Here is a 24,021-nt window from a genome sequence, read left to right as displayed (position 1 = left end):
CAACTATATGCAGTGCATATTTACTTTGAATATAAACACACAAAAAGGTTAAAACTAAGAGGATGGGGAAAAAAATGTTCCAAGCTAACATTATTCAAAAGAAAGCTGAAGTAACTATATTAGTTTCAGTCAAGGTAAATTCCAGAGCAAAGAATATTACCAGGAATAAAAAAGAAGGTCATTTCATAATGATAAAGGGATCAATTAAGAGGACATAAGAATCCTAAATTTTTATGCATCTAATAAAAGAGCTTCACAATACAAGAAGCAAAATCTTATAGAACTGAAAAGAGAAATAGATGTATTTATGAATACTGTCAGATTTCAATAATCTTCTCTCAATAATTAATAGAACAAGTAGAGAGAAAATTAGTAAGGAGAGAAAAGCTTTGAACAAACAACCTTACCCAACTGACATTTACAGAACATGCGTTCAATCTGATCAGACTAAACATTCTTTTTGAAGTGCACCAGGAACATTTACCAAGACAGACCAGGGCTTCCCTGGTGGCACAGTGGTTGAGAATCTGCCTGCCAGTGCAGGGGACACGGGTTCGAGCCCTGGTCTGGGAAGATCCCACATGCCGCGGAGCAACTAGGCCCGTGAGCCACAACTACTGAGCCTGTGCGTCTGGAGCCTGTGCTCCGCAAAAAGAGAGGCCGTGATAGTGAGAGGCCCGTGCACCGCGATGAAGAGTGTCCCCCGCTTGCCGCAACTAGAGAAAGCCCTCGCACTGAAACGAAGACCCAACACAGTCAAAAATAAATAAATAAATAATTTTTTAAAAAAAAGGACTGACTTAAAAAAAAGACAGACCATATTCCCTCCATAAAACAAGCCTCAATATATTTAAAAGGAATCAAATGATACCAAATATTCTCTTACCACAATGGAACTAAATCAGATATCAGTAACAAAGTTACCTAGGCAGGAGTACATTTAAATCAAGACTGGCCACATAATAATTAATTGTTGAAGGTGGGTGACGGATACAACGAAGGCTCACTATGCTATTCTTTCGACTTTTGTATATGTTTGGAAATTTCTATAATAAAGTGCAAAAGAAAAATGAGAGCAGACATTATTAGGATAAAAAACAGAAAAAAACAAGGATCATAAATGTTAACATGTGAGAATGCAAAATGGTGCAGCCACTTTGGAAAACAACTTGGCAGTTTCTTTTTCTTCTTTTTTTTTTTTTTTTTTTGCCACACCATGCGGCACGTGGAACTTCCCTGACCAGGGATCGAATCCGTTCCCACTGCAGTGGAAGCCTGGAGTAGTCTTAACCACCGGACCACCAGGGAAGTCCAACGATTTGGCAGTTTCTTATCAAGATAAACATACTCTTAGCACACATCCCTACAATTCCACTCCTCAGTATTTACCCAAGCCAAGAAAAATGAAAACTTATGTTCACACAAAAGGTGGCTTTGTTCTGAAAAACTGGAAACAAACCAGATGTGCTTCAACAGGTGGATAAACTGTGATATATCAACACAATGCAACAATGCAACAGTACTTATTAACTAAAAGGAATAAACTACTGACAGACTCAGCAATCTGGAGGAATCTGAAATACATTATGCTAAGTGAAACAAGTCAGACCCAAAAAGGCTACATATTGTAGGATTGCATCTGCATATCATTCTGGAAAAGGCAAAACTATGGGGGTAGAACAGATCAGAGGTTGCCAGTGCCTGGAGTTGGGGGGGAACCTGACTCCAAAGGGTCACACAGGGATTTTCAGGATGGGGGATGGAGGGAGGGAATAAAACTATTCTACGCCTTAATTGTGGTGATTATATGAGTATTTATCAAAACTCACAGAACTGTATACTTTAAAGGGTGACTGTTACAGTATTTAAATTAATTTCAAAAATTTTTAGAAAGACAGGTTATCACAGTTAATAATGGGTTAGTAACGGGACTGGGACTACAGTCCTGTTTCTTACTCAAAATGCCATATTCTTACACATCAGTGGTTTTCAAAGTATACTCTCCAGACGAGCAGCATCAGTATCACCCAAGAATTTATTAAAATGCAAATTCGTGGGCCTTATCCCAACCCTACTGAATCAGAAACGCTGAGGGTGGCGCTCAGCCATCCATGTTTTAACCAGCCCTCCAGGTGATTCTGATGGCCCCTGAAGTCTGTGAACCACTGCTCTACACGATGAGACAGGGCAATGAGATCAGGATCTCTGGAAGTAGGGCCTGGCATCAGTATTTTTACAAAGTGACCAAAGGTGACTTTAATTAGCAGCCAGGTTTGAAAACCTCTACACTGTGCCAGATGCTGCCATCATTATGATCGTCTGGGAACTGCCTCTGCCCTTTGGCTAGGTTCAAATCCCCAGGTCCTTGGGCTGGGATTCTAAAGTGCCTCCTCCATCTGGCCTTTCTTCACCTCCAGACTCAAATATTGACTTCACGGCTAGCCTGAGATTTAAAAGCAGCCCTTGACTCACAATACACACCCTAGGTTTGGAAGTTGGATACTTCCAATCTCAGTCCAGACCTTGTCCATTTTCTCCAAACAGCTCCTTTTCTGTGCATTAAGGTTGAACCATATGAAACTGCCAGTAGCTAACTGTTCTTGCATCTACAAAAATAGCAGTTTAATATGATCTGCATTAGTTCATTGAGGGAAGACTTGCTTCTGTTTTGCATTTTTATATTTCTATATCTACTTCGAGTGCTTACCATTGGTATATGCGGGAAATACTAGTTTAAAAAAAAGAAAAACTTCACATCTCTCTAAATCAGGGCTGCCAGGAAGCAAGCAGAGGGTGTGGTGATTATTGGTGAGGAAGGTGGCTTAAAGCAAAGTCAAGTAACAGTTTCCATTGAATGCAAATTTCAGAGAACTAAAATGCTGTTGAAACAAACTGCTGATATTCAGGATAGAAAATAAAACACCAAAGATTATTTTTATGAGGACAGGCACGAAGGACTAACTAAATAAGTGAGTAGGAAATAAAAAGTCAAAATTAAAGCTAACTAAAAGAAGTTAAAAGGACAAGCCCCTCAAATTAAACCAATCAAACTTACAATCATGACTTAGTTATCTAAAACATGAATAGTTTAATATAGATAAGAAAATATCTTCGAAAATATAAATTAAATTTTACTGAGAACTCATGCTGAGAGTAAAGTGAAGAGAAACACTCCAAAGAAAGGTCATTCTTTTGGTTTTGATCATTTAGAAGTTATTTATCTTCTCAATGTCATTTTCCATATACCTTTTTTTTTTTTCTTTTTGGCCACACCAAGTCCGGCATGCACCATCTTAGCTCCCCAACCAGGGATCGAATGCGTGGCCCCTGCATTGGGAGCGCAGAGTCTTAACCACTGGACCACCAGGGAAGTCCCTCCATTTATCTTTTTTGATGTGTTGGATTGATGCCCAGCTTATGAATTTATACTCTTAACCTAAACTGTATTGAAAACTGCTTATCATGGTTCTGTTTCTAGTATTGACAAGTCTAAGGAATAACTCTGGCTATCTTCCTAAATTTCTCTATATGCTATTCTTACCTACAAGTTAGAACTAAATAAGAATAATCGTTGATATCCTGTAAATACACATGAGGCAAGTTGGCTCATGTTATTTCATAGTATTAGCTAATGTTAGTTCAGTGTAGAATTTGGATGTAAAGGGCCTGGAGGTAGATTCTGTAGCCTAACATTCAGATTTTATAAGGGAAGAAATTAAAGTCCCCAAGAAGTCATGCAAATTGCCCCCAGTCCTACTGTTGTGAGTGACAGAACTGGAAACAGAATTCTGGTTTCCAGACCCCCAGCATGAGACTCTTTCTACTAAAATGCAACAGGTTCTGGCATTAGAAACTTTAAAAAAAATAAGAGAGACAAATGAAATCGTGAAGGAAATACTGCATTTGGGGAAACACTGTACGCAAAAGTTTCTCAGTTAAAAATCGAATTATAAAAGGAGTACCAAGGTTTCACAGAGCACTCTGAATGGGAGAGGCTACTGAGTCTACTGTAACTCTTAGGTGGCATCCTCTTGCTTACATTTCTTGGTGAAACTGCATAGTATTAGAAAACCCCACAGAGCTATGACCAGACATCTTGATGATCACATGTACAAGTTTAGATGCTCAAACTGTTGAACGAATGAATGAATGAATGAATTCCAACTACCGAACCCCTCATGCCAGCACTAAAAGAGAGTAACAGATTTCCTCACTTTCCTTGGAGACAAGGAATTTACTTTTACTCCTGCTGTAGGTCCCAAATTAAATAACCATTAGTTCCTCCCCAAATCCTCAAAGACTACTAAGGCAAACCACAGAAACACCAAATTACAGATACCATACTGGAATGTTTATAATAACAAATATTGTTAGTAGGGAAACTTCATGTATAATTTCCTCTGAAGGATATGATTATCACACACATTAAACAGGACCAAAGAGAATATACACTTCGTACTGACAGTAGCCTACTCGAGTAAATCTGCAGAGACACTACGTGATCAATTAGGCCGAAACTCTTTGACAATTACCCTGCATTTCAAAGCTCTCATAGGTCAGTCAGGAACTGTAAGGGTATTCCAAAACAAACGATGACCAACTGTGACACACAAGAGGAAACAGGCCAGCCTTTCAAGAGGATGTTGAAACAAGGTCATTTAAAGCATAGTTGAATTTTTCAAATCAATTTAGGCTTCTTCCTCCAATCTAGAGTTTTTTTTTTTTCTCTGACATCAAAAGAATCAGATTTTAGTGACTTAAAAGAAAGCTCTCTAGGTTTTTCACACTTGAAAATTTTAACAGTCAAACAAAGAAATACCAAGGAACATGAAAGTTCAACCTCCCCAACAGCCAACTTGAAACCTGATCAGAATTCAAAGCCTGAAATGTTACCATCAGCTTAATTATAGTTGATTTAAACAATTCCTTTCTTTTGAGTGAACAGTCTAGATTAACAGGGATTTTACTGTAAACTATTTAAACCAGTATTAGGAAGCCCTGAAAGATATTCCTGAAAACTAGACAAATTTAATTAAAAATTTCTTTTGAATTGAATTTATTTCTATAATACTTCATTCATTAAAAATGGCTTGTTTCATCTCTCTGACCAACCCTTAAATGAATATGTCTCTTTGTATTTACATTTCAAGTCTAATGAATGCCAAGACAAATTTATAATCCTTGGTTGTACACACTTTAAAAAAAAATTGAAGTATGGTTGCTGTACAATATTATATGTTACAGGTGTACAATATAGTGATTCAAAAATTTTAAAGGTTATACTCTTTAGTTATTATAAAATATTGGCTGTATTCCCCATTTGTACAATATATCCTTGTAGCTTATTTTATACCTAGTAGTTTGTACGTCTTAATCCCCTACTCCTATATTGCCCCTCCCCCCTTCCCCCTCTCCCCACTCATTTGTTCTCTATTATCTGTGGATCTGTTTCCTTTTTGTTATACTTACTAGTTTATTTTTTAGATTCCATACATGAGTGATATCATACAGTATTTGTCTTTGTCTGACTTACTTCACTTAGCATAATACCTTCCAGGTCCATCCATGTTGCTGCAAAATTTCATCCTTTTTTTATGGCTGAGTAGTATTCTATTGTGTATATGTATATACACACATCTTCATCATATATATATACATATACCACATCTTCTTTATTCATTCATCTGTTGATAGACACTTAGGGTGCTTCCATATTTTGGCAATTGTAAATAATGCTGCTATGAACACTGGGGTGCATGTACTTTTTTGAATTAGTGTTTTGGGTTTTTTGGATATATACCCAAGAGTGGAATTGCTGTGTCATATGGTAGTTCTAGTTTTAGTTTTTTGAGAAACCTCCATACTGTTTTCCACAGTGGCTGCACCAATTTACATCCCCACAAACAGTGTTTGAGAGTTCCCTTTTCTCCACACCCTCACCAACATTTGTTCTTTGTGTTCTCTTTGATGACAGCCATTCTGACAGGTGTGAGGTGGCATCTCACTGTGGTATTGATCTGCATCCCTGACACTCAGCGAGATCAAGAATCTTTTCATATGCCTGTTGGCCACCTGCAAGTCCTCTTTGGAGAAGTGTCTATTCAGGTCCTCTGCCCATTTTTTAATCCGGTTGTTTGTTATTTTGATGTTGAGTTGAATGAGCTGTTTGTATGTTTGGGAAATTAAGCCCTTATCATTTCTGTGCACACTTTCTAAGCAACACAGAACTGAAATAATATTTACCTATCCACTTCATGCTCAACATGTTCACACTGTAAATCGAGAATCAATAGTTCATTAAGGGAATCACCAAAGGTATGATATCATCCATAAAGTGTTGATTTCTGCTATAGCCAGTTTTCTTCTAATTTGTCCTTATCCTTATTTCCAGAAGGAAAACATTGCTACAAGTGGCACACATGTCTCATAGGTCAAGTGACTGCATAATTTATCATCCAAACTGGGCCACTTTTGAGAGTGAAAGGGAGTGCTATAAATAATTAGGCCAGGACAACAGGTACAAAGTGGGTTGTATCAGGGAAATCCAGACAAGTGGGCACCTTACTCTTTGGAGTCCTCGGAGTCCAAGTGAGAGCTCAAATTTTCATTTTCTGGGGCTCTCTGAGGGTCTTGGAAAGACCCTTAATAAAAAGGGCCTGTTCCCTGGCTGCCATGTTTGATGTGCACCTCCCTTCCACCACATCATACACCCTCACTTACCCGACCACCATGTCCTTGGGTCCAGCAGTTACAGTGCAGATGCCATCCTCACAGTGTTTTCCCACCAGGCTGTGTGCATGCAGGTGGATGTTTTTTCCATTTGTGACCAACTGAACAATAACCTTTGCAGGTCCCACATAGTTGCAGATCTATATAAGAAGCACATTTCAAAGTTAGCACATCTGACTATATTACAACATGGGAAAATGCTTAAGACACGCCAGTTAAGTATAAAAAGTGTGATATAAAATTAAGCATATCTGTACATATACGACCACAGCTCGGTTTTGAAAAATATGTGAACAAATGATGAGATGGAAATAAATTAAAATGCTAATGGCGGTTGTTTTGGGTGTGAAACATATTCTGCAGGAAGCAGACCATTTAAAATACAGCACGTAAAAAAAAAAACAAAAAAACAAACAAACAAACAAAAAAAAAAATAAAATAAAATACAGCACGTATTGTTAACATTGGAAGGAAGAGCACATCTTGGAGGATGCTGTATCCCCTTGCTACTAACCAAGAACACAGTTTCAGCTGCACCTTCATTGCATTTTTGGTCATAAAAGCTGGGTAAAAGATCAGTGAGAAGGGTATTGGGGTTGATTGATTGATGGAAACCAAGAGAAGGAAAGAGGTGACCAGAAAGAGTCCGTCCTAACTCTCTGCCATGAGATTAGGCAGGAGAGAGAGTCTTGCCCAGGGACCTGGCTATGAAGCTTGGCCATGTACGCCCAAGCCCATGGAATTGGCCTGCAGTGATCTGTTTCTTTAATTCAAATAAGTGTACTACCTAAGTGCAAACCCTTAGATCTGACACCTGTTTAGCTCTTGTTTTAGAAGATTTTTCCATTTAAAGTAACTTATAGTTTTTATTGTTATACCTTTAAAATGATGACAATAGCAATAAAAAGAAAACTGCAAGGAGATAATGACATTTTAAGTAAAGAGAGCTTGGACACCCTTTCTCCTCTAGTTGGTTCTCCAGCCCTCTATAGGAGACCACAGATTCCTTCCTTGAGAAAGCCCCAACACTAAAACCATACTCACAGAAAAGACCAATGGCTTTATTTTTAAACTTCCTGAATATTATAAGTCAGAAAGCTGTGATAAATTCAGCCAAACTGTTGGAAATGCACTGTCTCTCCTCAAAGGGTGGCCGGCTATCCTCGTTTGCCCGGGAATGAGGGGGTTTCCTGGGGTGCAGCACTTTCAGGGCTAACCTAACTCCTTAGCTAACCTAACTCCAGGTCACCCTAACTCCTTAGCTCATATTGTCTCTTTTTAAGGAAGTATATGACCTAAATCCAGGACCTCCCAACTATACAATCGTTAGAAATATTTCAATCTGCACAAGCAACCCTTAGCTCAGAAGAAAGAGAAAGTAGATAGAGATCTCATGTAGCGATGGATCCCTGATGGATGTCTTTCTGAGATATACTTGAGGCAGAACCTACGCTTGCCAGTAAAATTGCTTGGAAACAGAATTCCTTTCCATCAATCTACTTCTACTATAAATACCATCAAATGAATTTATATTCCATTGAGGCATGATTTTGTTAGCATTTTTTCAGTATGGATTTTTTTCCCCAATCCAATCTCCCACTCTAAGTGTTGAGGAAAAGTTGATCAGAACTGGGATTATTCCCCAGAGGCTTTCGGGGGAGAGAAGTTTCCTCTCCTGAACAAAGGACAGACTCCCCTCTGTCCACAGTGTAGCTCCACTGGAAACCTTAGGGCCTCTCTGCCTGAACCCAGGCTCAGAACCGCTGCAAAAGTTTGCTTCCCAACCCACTAACACCCCTTCCCAAGGAGCAGGGCCACCTGCGGGAATGTCCTCCAGTCCTTGCAGAGCAAGCTAATCGCAAAGAATGCTTAGGATTAAATTAGCTTCTGACCACCTCAGAGCACAAATAAATAATTTCTTAAATAGGTTAAACACTTAAAAAGCCCCCTGGGCATAAAACCAATTATGAACTTAGTGCTTTCCCTTTTATAACAGGTAGAAAGCCTTTGCCCTTCAGGGTAGGACAGGGAATGAAAAGTTCTGGGTTTGCTCCAAAGTTGGCTGTTGTCCCTACATACTCCCTGGATTGCTGATGTCAGTTCTGTGTCTTGGTGTCAACATCTGAAATCAGCCTTCGTTATGATGACATATTTCACAGGGACTTCTTTGACAGTAAATAAACAGTGAAAGAGCATGAAATAGACCATGTCATTTCACTTTTAAGTGCACTGAGCATAGGAATGCAACAGTGTAAGGCATGACGAAATGCTTCACTTGGGTGAAATCAGGTAGGCTTTCCACTTAAGCAGGACACCAGAAGGAATCCATCCATTAAAGCCCAATCCCTTTGGATATCTGGACCCTTCAACGTTACCACTATGACGGAATCAGTCACAGGCACTGAAGGAAAGAGGTGGGAGGTCTCCTCAAAAAGTACTCACATCTTTTTCTTGCTATTACTTCATGATCGAAGGGTGGCAAGAATGAGGAACTGGGTAGTCTCTGAGGTAAAGGGCCTGAAAAATGTGCCAATGACTAATGTGCTGTTTGATCCATTTGAAAGAGCTCAAGTCAGCATGGCATCATCTGGTTTTTCACATAGGCCACAGGGCAACGACAGGGAGGCCCCTGGGTTTTGTGGACTTTCCAAAATACTGACTGAAGGAAGAAAGCTGAGGCATGGGGACACACAAAAAAATACTATTTTCTATTTTCAGGCTCTATGGCTAATGAAGACAGTGGAATTCTACCTTAGGGGAGGGAATACTTCATAAAATGCCACAATGACGGAGAGCTATTTGCAACTGACTCAGAAATTCATTTGTTCTACGGAGAATCAGATTATTTTTATTCAGCCTCCCTTTTACTTCTTTGCATAGTGCTTCCCTTGAAAATTAAGTTTATAGAAAGCAACTGTGTCTGCCAGAAAGGGTGGGTTATTTTTTAAAGAGTCTGAGCATAGCAAGCTTTTAATAAACACTATTGGCTTAAATACAAGTTAAGCTATCACTTAGAGCCAAGGAGACAAAGGTGACAATTAGCTACCAAGGGACACAGGGAGAGCATGGACTTGACAGACAGACTAGCTAGGTTTGAAGACAGTTCCACTGTTTACTACTTCTGTGACCTTGGGCAGTGTTCAGCTCATCTGTAAGATGGGGATGATAACAGGACCTCACAGGTTTGTGATGAGGATTAAAGACATTAACGCATGGAAAGTCTTGAAGACCACTGCCCAGTAAATAACAGCAATACACAGTGTTAACCACGATCTTATTACTGTAATACATTCCTCTACCTAGAGACCTTTAAATAATACAACTGCCCTGAGGTGAATGTTTATAAATCCCGTTTAAAGGCAGGTGGCTGGAATAAATGACCAATTCAGGCCACTTCTATTCCTAGGGTAAGATTTTTTTCCAGAGTGACATATTTATTTTACTGGGCTTTGTTATTTATTTATTTTAGTAATAATTATGTTATTGTAGTAATACCTATCATTCTTGGAGGTGCTCAGGTTTCCTTGGCTTCCTTGATGAAATGAAGCCTTTCTTCCAGGACCTTTATGACTCAATACCTACTGATGACCACAGGCTAGATCTGCCTTTTGAGTAAGAAACAGAAGCCAGGTATCTCAGATAATACCAAACTTAGTCAAATCACCTCCTTTTATTTAAAGCAACTAACTCTGTCATGCTCTGGAAAAGTGCATACTGGTTCTTTAAAGCTGATTAAGAGAAGTAACCTAGAATTTTCTAAGAATCAGATTTTGAAAGGTCCACTTTACTTGCTGAGTTAATAATTTGGACAGATCACTTTGGCAGAATGTAGAGTCAACATGAATATGAGACGTGACACATGAAGTCGTTCTTTTCTGCTGAGTTTTTCCTCATGAAGTGACGATGATGATACCTGAAGAAGAGGAGGGGAAAATCCACACTTTTCAAACAGAAATCTACCCTAACTTTACTTGTGTATCTAACTTTGACCTCTACTGCTAAAGCAGCAGAGGAATGTGGTTAAATTCAAGAGCTCTGATGCCAGGCTGCTGCGTTCAAGCCCCTCTGTTGTCACTTAATAGCTGGGCCAGCAGGGAAGGATGGTTAACATCACTGGACATCAGCTTCTCCACCTTTAAAATGAAAGTAATAATACATTTGCTTTCATAGGATTGTTTTTAAGGATTAAATGAGTTAAGTGCTTGGCACCTGACAGGATTAGCAATCTCAAATATAAACCCTCTCTCCTATCCAGGCTATTACCTCACCGACAACCAAAATGTATCCATTTATTCAGTGAATACTTATTAAGTCCCTTCTATGTCCCATGCACTGCAGTAGGTCAGGGAATGGAGGGATACACAGCTGAGTAGAAAACAGACATAACTCCTGTTCTTATGGGAATTAAAGAGTAGGACCAATACTACTCAAAAATATCACAAATAAACGTAAGTGCATAACTATGAAGCACTTACACAGGACATGCAGAATAGGGATTTGACCTGGTCAGGAAGTCAGAGAAAGCTCCTTGAGGGAGTAATGAGGACTGAGCTCTCAAAGAAGAGTAAGAACGTAACAAGGGACAACGGGGTGGGTAGGGGTTGAGAAGAGTATTGCTGGCAGGGAGAGCAGCACAAACTGAAAGCTCTGTGGTGAGAGTCCGACTCATCATCTCCTCAGTCGTACTTACTACCACCTTTCAGGATTTCCTTCCCGTGGTTCCTACCACCTGAGGGTGTCCCTTCCTTCTCTTCCCTGTGTAGAACCATCCATTCTTCAAGGGTACAACCTAAATCTGAATCTTCCATGACACTCCCTTCACCACTGTAGCCCACAAAACTCCACCACTGTCCCTTTTTTGGGGAATGTGATAGGAAGAGGGCAGGAAAATTATGCAGAGTTCATTGCAGCAAGAAGATGGTAAAACCAACTGGCAACTGAAGGGTTACTGTCTTACCTCTCTTGCTTGTTCAACTCCCAGAGCACATCTAGCTATACTTCCTCACTTTCTGGTTTTTTTTTTTTTTTTTTTTTGCAGTACACGGGCCTCTCACTGTTGTGGCCTTTCCCGCCGCGGAGCACAGGCTCCGGACGCGCAAGCTCAGCGGCCATGGCTCACGGGCCCAGCCGCTCCACAGCATGTGGGATCCTCCCGGACCGGGGCACGAACCCGTGTCCCCTGCATCGGCAGGCGGACTCTCAACCACTGTGCCACCAGGGAAGCCCTCACTTTCTGTTTTTATGGAAGGGAAGGGGACTTGTTAACTCGGCCCATCTTCACATCAGCCCTGTGGGATCAGTAGTGCCACCCAATCCCACAGCCAAGGGAAGTGAGGCACATTACGATGAATTAAACTGCCATCATTCCTGTAACTGGAGTGATTGGGCAGCCCTTTGAACTTGGGTCTGTCCACCTCCAAAGCCCGTTCACATTCTCCAGTACACTGGCTACCACTTGGCTTAATCACTTTTTCTTCTGTATATGTCCAGTGTGCACAGTGTTTCATAGCTCTCCTTTGCCTAGCACAGTGTTCGTGACAGTTATCCCTGAAAAACCTGTTTGTTTGGTTTTGTTGGTGGGTGTTGTGGGGAAGAAGGTCTCATGAAAGGTGTGAGGTGGCAGAAGTGCACTTGTCCCCCTGTAAGGCTTCTTTACAAACAAAATCATGCCACAGACATTATTAAACTGTGCATTGATTCTCCTCTGTTGCGGTGCAAGTCATACTACAAAATGAAGAACAAGGAGGAGGAGGAGGACAAGGGAAGGGGGGAGGGAGAGGAGGAGCTGGAGAAGGAAAGAAAAGAACATGATTTTCATAACATACCTCCTCTCAGTGACGCAAAAGAGACTTTACTGTTCTTTATTCTTTATTATTTGTTGAGTACACAGGAAGTACTGAATAACCTTCATCAAGCAAGATAGTACAGAACCATATCTAATAGTTTCTGGCATAGGGTAGGAAGATGCTTGGTAAAGTTAGTTCCTTCTTTTTAAGGCAGCAGACTTCAAGCTAATCCAATCTGGGACCAAATCCCAGCTCTTTCTTCTTCCAGCTCTGTGGGCTTACACAAGATAAATAACCTCTCTGAGCTGCACGCTCTATACCTACAAAATGGGACAATAGTGGGACCTCAGAGGGCTGGGCTGATGTGAGAACCACACAGTGTCTGGCACATGGCACGTACTATGGAAGCACCAGTTTCTTTCCTTCTCTTTTATAAAAAGGGGCTGTTTCCCACCTCGATTTCCCAAAGACCCTGTGAAGCAGACAGACTTGGCACTATCATCCCCATTTTGCAGGTAAGAAAACAGTTCAGACAGATTAACAAATGACATAACCCAAGGTGAGACAATCAAGATCTGGAGGATGCTGGAATTCATCCTGAGTCTTCTGAATGTAGGTGCAGTGTTCTTGTAAGATGGGATGACATGAAAATATCCTCTTTGGCCCACTCACTGTTGATAACATGGTTGTTTTTCCAGTAGTGCTCCTGGATTTGCGTTGATTCATTCACATTCTTTCATCTTTTTTATTGCCCTACTTATTTGACCAACAGCACACGTGGCTCAGATGTTTGTCTGGGATTGGAAGGGCAAACTGGCCCATTAAACACAACAAAATAGACAAAAAGGGCTTCATCAACTATGTAGAGAAGTGGAATAAAATCACTATCTATGTAAAACTCCACTTTGCAAGTTTTGAGTTTTTTGTCATACTTTGACCCCTGGTTTTTGTTTTATTTGAATTTTCAGTTTCATTACATCAAATATAGCCACTTATAAATCATACTTTTTTCAGAAAATCAAGTAACACACTATTGCTAACTCTGCGGACTTGCACCTCAATAGGTGTCATTATCTCATTAATATATTAAAAATAAATGTTTACCCTTTGCATGGCCCAATTGTTCATGGTTACAAAATAATATGTAACTTATGGATGAACTGTGTTGCAAATGTTCATTTATAGGCCAGTTTTTTTGGAACCTGGCTTATAAACCTGGTTTATTCTTTTATTTATTTTTTTAAAAATAAATTTATTAAAAAAAATAAATTTATTTATTTATTTTTAAAAATAAATTTATTTTTAAAAATAAATTTATTTATTTATTTTTGGTTGCATTGGGTCTTCATTGCTATGCGCGGGCTTTCTCTAGTTGCGGTGAGCGGGGGCTACTCTTCGTTGCGGTGCACGGGCTCTTTTTTATTGTAGTGGCTTCTCTTGTTGCGGAGCACGGGTTCTAGGCACGCGGGCTTCAGCAGTTGTGGCGCGAGGGCTCAGTAGTTGTGGTGCACGGGCTTAGTTGCTCCGTGGCACGTGGGATCTTCCTGGACCAGGGCTCGAACCCGTGTCCCCTGCATTGGCAGGTGGATTCTTAACCACTGTGCCACCAGGGAAGCCCCTAAACCTGGTTTATTCTTAAATAGAAAATAAAACAGTAGTATTCTTTTCTACTGAATTTCTTTTCTACATCTCTTTACCCTCATTGCTGCACTACGTGCATTCTCAAATTCTTTTTTTTGAACAAAGCATAAAATATATAGTATTTAGTCAGACCTTTAAAAGATATCCCCAAACTAACCACTTCTTACCGTCTCTACTGCTACTCCCTGGTTTCAAGCTGCCATGATTAGTTTCCTATGCCTCCCCCACTTCCCCATGGCCTGTTCTCCTAGGTGATCCCGTTCAAGTCATGTCATGCCAAGTGTGGACACTCCTCTACTCAAAGTCCTCCAAAAGTGGAAGCTGTTGTAGATGAATGAGTCGTCAAGGGGACTCACTGTAGTGTTCTGGGTATATATGATTACAGTTTTCCATGGTAAGAAGTTAAAAAAAACCCTCAGACCCTCTAATGGCTTTCCATCTTAAAAGCCAAAGTCTTTACAACAGCACACAGGCCCTGGGCCCTCTGACCCCACTTCCTCTTTGATCTTGTTTCTTACTCCTTCTGGAGCCACATCAGCCTCCTTGCCAGCTCAGCTCCCACCTGAGAGCTCCTGCCTAGAACACTCTTTCCCTGGATACCTGCATGTTCTTTTACCTCCCTTCAGGATTTGCAGAAATGCCATTTTCTCAGGGGAGCTTTCATGGGTTACCCTACACCCTATCTAAAATTTTAACACTCCCATCCCTGAATTCCTTGCTGCTTTCCCCTGCTTTTTCTCCCTGCGTTAGTTACCATTTAATATACTACATATCTTACTTATTTTGATTATTGCCTAACTTCCCCATTAGAACAAAGGCTCTGTAAGAGTGGGGACAATGGTTTCTTCCCTGTCATATCCCAAATGCCTGCAATAATGTTTGTTATACTGTGGGCATTCAATAATTAATCCTGTAGCAAATGCATGATTAAATAAGGTGACTAAAATGTCAGCTAGGAAGGCGATTTATTAAAATATAAAGAGCTGTGTTAGGTAGGGATGGAAATTAAGAAATTATATTCTTTTGTTATTTTGTCTTTTCAAAAAAAAAAAAAGGCTAGATCCTAGTGCAGCCTCTCAATAGGCTATTTAAATTAGAATGTGATTATTTACACCAGAGCAGAACATTAGCGTAAGTTGATTGAAGGGCATCTTGGTGTGGGTTCTATCTGGACCTGCAGTATGGTTAGAGGAATCTAACTGCTGAGGGTCAGGAACTCAGGCAGCTGTGGGAAAGTGAAGGGAAGGTGACTCTTGAATCATCTTGTTGGAAAATCAAGGTAACAGTGCTCCCGAAGTCCAAGACACCCCCTTGGACTTCCCCCTTTCCACCCCAATGGCTGTTACCCATAAGGCATTCTCCTGCTGTACTGAAGAGGCTAGGGACTTGACTCAAAACATTTTCTCTATTCCTTGCCTTACTATTGCCCTCAGGGATCAAGAATTCACATTTCTGGTTCACCCCAGTTTCACAGTCATGTACTCCCCAAATGAGAGGGCCCTTCTTTGATATTCACTCTGGTGACTGACATGAATAACCACTCCACAGGACCTTACCATAAAGCAGTGCAGGCCTACACCTCCAAGATCTCAAACTACTGGGCTCCCTTTCAATAAAGAGCACAGGCTCTGGAGTCAGATGGACCCGGCTCTGAATCCTGGCTCCTCCCATTACTAGCTGTGCCATCCTGGGCAAGTTACTCAGCCTTTCTGATGTGTTTTCTCATCTGTAAAATGTGAATGCAAATACATAACGTCTGAATTTTCACAAGGATTACAGGAGGCAATTTAAACTGTCTAATACAGTGCTTGATTCATAGCAGGGGCAGAAGAGATGACAGTGATTCTGTTTTGTCTCTTCATGTTTTAAGCAGATATCTGCAGTTGAGATTTCCTCTGACTGTAATGAGAAGGTGAAAATGCATTGCATGCCAGGCTCTTCAACCTCTCTTCTCCTAACTGTCACCCAGGTTCAAAACATCCCTATTACTTTACAATCCGCTGCCAATTCAGAGAAATGTAGCTCTGTTCCCTTTTCTAGGTCCAACCACTCTGTTTTTGCACTTACTGTCAGACTTATTCCAGATCTCCTCAAATTACTCTCCTCCCTCCCTCTCCAAAGGACGCTTCCCCTTTATCCACAAATCATGTACACTCTTCTCGCTTATCTGGAAAAACTCTTTCTCTGATAATGATGATAACAACTGTACAGGTTAGCATTTATTGAAACCTATGAGCCGGGCACTACAGTAAGAAATACAGAACCATTCTTTCATTTGATTTTCTCTATAATTCAGTAAGAAACATTCTTAAAAGGCACTTATACCTGCTTGAGTGCCATTCTCTTTTTTTCCTTATCAAGTATGCAAGAAAAGCTCTAATCACCAATGGTGAAACTCCAACTTAATCTGTAGTACCTTTGCAAATTAACTAATCCCTCTATGTCCCAAAGAAATAAGTGCTTCAAGGTCATGACTTACTCCATATTTCCAAACTGACCAGCCATTTCTTATTCTTCATCCCACTTAACCTCTCTGTAGCCTAGGATATGTTACGTTCCCTCCTCAAAATGGTCCCCTCCCACTTCACTAGACAGTTCTGCTAAAGCACTCTTCCTCCTCAAAAGAAGTCCTGCCAGAGATCAGTCCTTGGTCTATCTCTAACCATTACCATAATCACTCTCTTGACACTTTTATGCAGTCTCCTGGATTTAATTATCTAGTCCATGCAGGACGACTCCTCAATTAAGTCTCATGTGCTTACCTTCCTTTTAAGAATCTGTAACGTTTCCAGCTGCTTGCAGGGCATCTTCCTGTCCATAACTTATAACTCAATTTGCCCACGACTGAAGGCCCATGAATGGCCTTCCTCTGAAACATACTCCACCTCCTAGTAAGTGAAACCACCACCTTCTAAGCAACTGCACCAAAATTCTCCTATCATCTGGGATTCCTCTGTTGTCCTCTACATGTAATCAATTGCTGAATTAACTGATTCAGCCAGGTGGCACTCCCCAAAATCTCTGGCACCTGTCCCTTCCCTCTATTCTCACTCCCCTAGTTTATCTACCTCAGCCTGAACCAGAGTTTAACTCATGAGGAATCACTGCAATTCTTCCCACTTGGTGTCCCTGTGCTTTTCCCTTCTAATCCCTCAGCAGATTGCTACCAGATTTATATTCCTAAAGCACAATGCTCATTATAGCGTATCATTCCTATATTAAAACTTATATAATCCACCCACTTTCTACAAAATGTGGTCTAAATTCCTGAGGCTTGCACGATTTGGCCCTATCATACCTCTCTAGCCTCATTCCCACCTTTCTCTTTCATGTACTCTTCATTCCAGCAGAATTATTCACTTTTCCTATCCAACCTCAGAGATTTCTATTTTTGAGCCTTTGCTGCTGACTTTTCTGCTTGTGCTATTTTCTCTAGTTAGATCCATGCTTTCAAATTGCTACCTCTCAAGATCCAGCCCCAAATGCTCTCTGCCTCAAAGTCTTCTCTGCCCACCCCAACTAGCGGGATCTTTTACCTTAGGGCCATTAGGTCATTCACTCTTTCATCTGAAAAGTACTACTTTATTCTGCAATTCCTACCTGGCAGCTATAGGTGCTGGTTCTACAGTGGTGAATAAAACAAACAATATCATATTTCAGATACCAAGGCATTATTTAATTCTTTCTATTTCCCCAACCCTCAGGATGGAACCAGTAGTATTTAATTAAGAGCTGTTCAAAGAACTAATGACTGAATAAATCATTGGCTCCAGGCTACGCTGAGGAAGGAGCGAGCAGCCAAGTAGTTAACAGCTCCCAGGCACTATTAGGAAAGAATGCTGACAGCAGGGCCCATCAGGCCATCTTGCCTTAAGATCTGTCGAAGGGTTACAGTCACGTGACGCGGTTCATCTCTCTCTCTCTCTCTCTCTCTACTATAACTATGAGGGATTACCCTGAGAAGTTTCTGAAAAGTCCTAGCAGAAGGTGAGTGCATGAAGCCAATTAACTTGTGAAATTCTACTGACTCCTTGGCTTGAAATCTCATTTAGGAAGACCTAACCCTGGCACCATTTTTATTTCTAAGAGGAGTTTTTGAAGCACTTGTACTCCCTTAGGCTTTTCCGCTGAGAAAATAACTTCCGCTTACAGACAGACTGGCTGTAGAGGTGCTAAAACATCTTTAATTTTTATAAATTCAAATTCTCAGGGAGAACTTAACCCTGACATACAATCTCCCCATGGTGCTGGAGTTTGGCCAAGGTGGACGGATGGGCGGAAGACAGTCATCAAGGGCTGGTTCCAGATAAAATAGAAGTGAGACTGGGAGGACTAGAAGCGCTGCCTTGGCCGCCAAGCCCCATGTAATCTGGAGAGGTGATCTCACATTCATCATCCCAGCTAGACTCTGCCAGGGCAGCTACACAAGGAGGGCTTTCCCCACAAGCACCCCAGAGATGCGCGGGCACCCTCCCACTTGAAAACAGGCCTAACTTCACAGAGTCAGTTTACACTTCTAAATTACTGAAAAATACCCCAGGAGTGTGAAATCAAGACACTTTAACCTACCCCAAGTTGTAATTTATTTTCAAGTGTGATTCCAAGTTTGGAGAAAACAACAGGGATGAGAGCACAGTTTATAGGATTTAAATAAATTGTGCTTAATATAAATGCCTCAACATTCTTAAATTTGTAGAGGAACACTCTCCTGAAGTCTGCACATTTTCAGATAATGTGGGTTAATTTTTAGAGCAGATTTTCAGTGCTCCAGTAAGCGGCCAGAGTTCCAGGTGCCAGTTACCGCTACGATCTTGTGTTAGGCCCCTAATCTCTTTGGGCTTCCGAATTCTTCATGTGTAGAATCACTAGATAACAACTATATGTCTTCCAGCTCTGAAATTCTATGATTCCTAGTCATATATATATATATATATATATATATATATATATATATATATGACACACAGGACAACACCCCAAAGATCACATTTTCAAACTAAAAAAAAAAACAGTTTAAAATCACAGAATTTCTGAGTTGGAAGGATCCTAACAGTAAACTTATTTTTAAAATTGTGAACATTTTAAATACATTTAACACAATTACAAACTGAGAAAACATACAATCAACACTCAAATTACCTGTTGTAATGGGGCTTCTGATAGCATGGAAAATCAAAATTTAGAGACAAAGAAAAACCTTTATGTTAGGCAAAGATTTCAACTTTTCTCATTAAAACTGAAATTGAATAACCAAAGTGTTTATTTTCAGTAAATCCAAGAAGGGTCCTGCCCTGGGTAAGTTAAATCCTGATAATAAAGAACCAACTTTTCTGGGGATATGTCAAAAATGCTTCCATTATACAAGTAGGGGGGTGGGAGAGAAACATACAAGCAAACCAAAGACAGAATGAAAACTTTTAATCTACGAAGCTTTTTTTTTTAAATCTTTACAAACTACATAAAAGTAACTAGGAGGATTAGATCCCATGTAAGGTATGACTGAAGTATGTGCAAAATAAAAACTTTAGGTTTTGGATTTATTTATTCTTTGAAAATACAAATTATTAATATAAGTTTTAAACATCCTTTTAAAATAGTTTTAAAGTCTCTCAACACATTGTGTTTGATGAAAACCTAATTTGATATAATTAAGAGTATCTTCTGACTCTGTGATATTCAAATTTACTTGGGATTAAATGTCATTGATTTCTTTCTGTTTAAAGGCATACAATCATCCTCATGATATATTTTTCTGGCTTAGAAAACCCATCCTATCACCTTCACTGAAATCCACTGGTTAGAGAAGTAATTAAATACTTTGGCTTTTAATGACTGAAAGTACTTACAGATATCACTTAACGTAGAATTTAATTTGTACTATAGTAAACACAGCTGCCTGTACAAGAATTTGGACCACTCTGGGAAGAAGACAATTAACTGTTCCTTTCTTCAGAAGGAAAGTACATAAGATAAAGCATTTCAACTATTCTTCTGTGATTTCCTGTGGAAAACCCCTACAAAATTAGGAGAATTACAAGTGAGTAGAAAGAAATGGGAAATTTTCTTTGTCTGATTTCTTGTTGCCACTTTACTGGTTAATTTACATCCCAGACACTGATAGGGCAAAAGAGAAAACATGATTTAAGTGTCAGACTGAGGTTAACCAACATATTGTACCATCTACATACTATTATGTAAGCAAAAGGAGGAAGGGAGAAACACCAAAATTTCTAACATGGTCTAGGATAACATCAGCCAGTAATCTGGAAAAACAGTAGTGCTTTAAACCTGCAAAAAACCCTACAATGTGATAACTTTATACTGTTCAGCCTATACAGACTAAAACAAAGTATTAGAAATAAATCATACACTTTGATGCTTGGATAAAATGTTCTGCAAGCTATTAATTTCTATTAGTTTTAGGAATTCGCCAGAAAAATTATAACTGCCCTATAACCAAATCTTGATTTTCCCTTATTACGAAGGTACAACTTACTAAGTAAAAAATCTTTTTAAAGGCATAAAAAAAAAAAGAATTTACTTATCGCAAAGGATCTTAACACAAGTTACCTTCCCTGCCCTGCAGTCTTCCAGTTTATTTTTTGAACCAGTCCAGTGACGATGAACTTCATCCTGAGGCTATACATTCCATCCTCAGGCAGCTCTGACTCTCAGTGACAACTGAAACCTCTGCCTCCTGGGGCTTCCACTCAGTGCTTTTTATTTCATTTTCTTTTGACGGCAGGACACACCTCACCCTTCTTTCCTATGACAGCCATCCAAATATTTGAAGACAACCAAATTCTCCAGGCTATAAATATTCTCATGCTCAATGACCCTTTGAGGAAGGTTCGAGTTCTGTCACTATTCTGGTTTGAACACACACTCAAGTTTCTATTTCTCTACAAACAGGGTGCCCAGCACTGTACACAGTTTTCCTGGTGTGAGAGTGAGACCACCGTCTGCTCTTATATACTACTTCTATTAAGGGAGCCCAATGTGGAATTACCTGTTTGGTTGTCACATCACACTGTTAGCTCATGTTAAGTCCATTATTAACTAAAACTTCTAGAACTCTTTGCATGCATATCCCTCCTACCCTGTACTTGTAGTATTTTGTTTTCTGGATGCATTCAACTCTTTTAAATATCATCGCTTAAGAATTTAGCCCTTGGTTCTGATGAAGATATGGATGTTGAAGTATATTTCTGAATTTTAAAACCCAAAAGTAATACACAAATTTTACATTAAAAAAAGAATTTAGCCCTTTGCCCCAGCTTTTCAAAATTAACTTGAACTTAAATTATTTATTATCTATCACTTTATGTCATTGCAAATGTGATACAGCCTCCATTGAAGACACTGATTAAAATATATATATATATATATATATATATTTTTTTTTTTTTTTTGCGGGCCTCTCACTGCTGTGGCCTCTCCCGTTGCGGAGCACAGGCTCCGGACACACAGGCTCAGCGGCCATGGCTCACGGGTCCAGCCGCTCCACGGCACGTGGGGTCTTCCTGGACCGGGGCACGAACCCATGTCCCCTGCATTGGCAGGAGGACTCTCAACCACTGCGCCACCAGGGAAGCCCGAGAGAGTTTTTTTTTAAACAGAGAATATCAACTAACAAAAATAAAAGGAGTAACAGAAACAGAAAATCACAAATTTATAATCATCAACTACTGATCATAATTGATTCAGGACAGAATCATCCATGGAAGCTAAACCCATTGGAAAAAGATGTTAAGGATGGTGGCATGTACCAGGGTGGCAGCAGTGGTGACAAGTGACTAGATTCTGGATAAGTTTTGAAGGCACAGCCAACAGGATGACCCAATGGTTTAGATGTGGGGTATGAGAGAAAGAGAGGAGTTCAGGATAACTCCAAGGTTTCTGGCCTGAGCTGGAAGGATGAAGCTGCCATTTCCTGAGAAAGGGAAGATATTAGGAGGAGCAGATTGGTAGGGAAGGTTCGGAATTCAGTTTGTTAAGTCTACCAGACAACCAAATGATGTCAATCAAGTGGCTAAGCCTGGAGCCTAGATTTCAGAGTAGAAGTCTAGGCTACAGAAAAGAATTTGGAGCCATCAGGATATCTATGTTACATAAAGCTCTAAGAGGGAGGCAATGGAGAAAGAGAAACTCTTCTGGGTCAAGTTTTAACTAAACCCTTATTGACTAAACAAGCTAACTTTCTATTTAAGTTTCCATTTCTAGTTAAGCTTCTAATTGGTGAGCAACAATCGAGTGCCCAAAGAATGAAAAAGAATTCAGTTTAATTCAGCAGATATTTTTTGGACATCTCCCAGCAGAAGAATATCATGAAGAGTAAGACATGGTGCCTGTCCTCAAGAAACAAAGTCTAGAGACGGGGAGACAGGCACGTAAGTGGGTAACTGAAATAACATGAGGAACAGTGATAAGCGCAGGCAAAGATAGCATGGGCCTATTAAGGAGGGACACTCAGAGGTCAACTTACTCGGTTGGGGAAATGAGGGCAATTCAGAGCAGACTTTCTGAAGGAGTTATTACACTGATAAATATGTCAGAAAACTACATAGGAAATAAATTCTGTGACAAGGAGCTGAAATGACATTCCAAAGAGCTAAAAATAAATTCAGGATAAAACATCCCCACAATTCATAAAGAACATTTATAGAAAAAACCTTCATGGCTATTAAAAGGCAACTTAATGACAAAATACATTTTGTCATTAAGGATCAAGTAGGATTATCAGGGTGGGCTTTTTGAGCTTGTCTTTGACAAAACAAAGTAGCTGGATTCAGATGCTATGAAAGATGGTATGTGTACAAAAGCGGCAGTGAGAAGCTACATATGATCAATGAAATGCCTTACAAAGAATACGGTAGACACCCAAAGCTGGCTTTCTCAGAGCACTTACCATGTGCTGGGCACTGCTCTTGACATATACTAACTCATTTGAATCTTCCCAACAACTCTGGGAGGTAGGGACTGTTTTCCTTCCCCTTTTACAGACGCAGAGAGGTGAACCAACTGCTTCAAGGTTAAACAACTAATAAGGAGCAGAGATGGATTTGAACCCAGGGTAATGTGCTCTAGAGTCTGCTACTAATTATTTTGCTATATCACTTCCCTAGAGGTCTATAAGCTGCTGAGGAATGTTCATTAAGTTCATTAAGTGAAAAAGGCAAGGGGCAGAGTGTTTTATAGATTAACAGAATATGTGTGTGTGTATAAATGAATATGCTCTACAGTTTATATGTATCTGGATACACATGTGCTTATACACATTCATAACAGTGCTTCTCTCTGGGGAGGAGCGGGATCTTAGATAGAAGGGAAATTTACTTTTCACTATATATGTCTTTGTATTATTTGCATTTCTATGAATTTCTTTGTCACACTTTTAAATAAATAAAAAACTAGTTCTTACTTAAAAAATAAAACAATGGGAATGGCACACAGGCTAATTAACGAGGGAGTACACAAGATCACACAATTTCAGTAATGAAGGGGGTTGAGAAGTCTTAATTTGCTCATGGGTGGAGAAATTAATGGATATTTGTTATTTCTGCTCCCTCTTTGAATTTTACCAGTACTCATATTTTTCTCTTGGAGATCCACCTCCCCCATTCGGTCTGCATGTTTGAGGTGCAGCTAACCCCACTTCCAGCTCCAGGAGTGGAGCCTGGGAATGGCTGTTAACGTAATCATTTTGTCTTCCACTCCCTGTCCCCAGTGTTACACCTCCAGGAATGGGCTGTGAAACAACGCAGACCACTGAGGGCCCAGAACCCTCAATCTGCGACCCCTTTAACCGATTTCAGCTTCCAGGAAAGCAGACTTGTTGCTACAGGACTTGGTGCCCTAACAGATG

General features: G+C 40.0%; 1 protein-coding gene across 2 annotated transcripts in view; it reads right to left on the bottom strand.

Annotated features, from left to right (window-relative positions):
- Positions 1-24,021, bottom strand: part of NFKB1 (nuclear factor kappa B subunit 1) — a 121,668-nt gene that overhangs the window by 50,023 nt on the left and 47,624 nt on the right. For both annotated transcript variants that reach the window (XM_082653173.1, XM_082653174.1), the window contains exon 6: positions 6,721-6,869. In XM_082653173.1, coding sequence (XP_082509299.1) covers positions 6,721-6,869 — 149 coding nt within the window. The remainder of the gene's footprint in view (positions 1-6,720; positions 6,870-24,021) is intronic.

This window comes from Grampus griseus (assembly GCF_964374135.1).
Source record: "Grampus griseus genome assembly, chromosome: 4".
In the NCBI taxonomy this organism is placed as follows: domain Eukaryota; kingdom Metazoa; phylum Chordata; class Mammalia; order Artiodactyla; family Delphinidae; genus Grampus; species Grampus griseus.
Note: the sequence above shows the minus strand (reverse complement) of the source record. Positions and strands in the feature narration are given on the sequence as shown.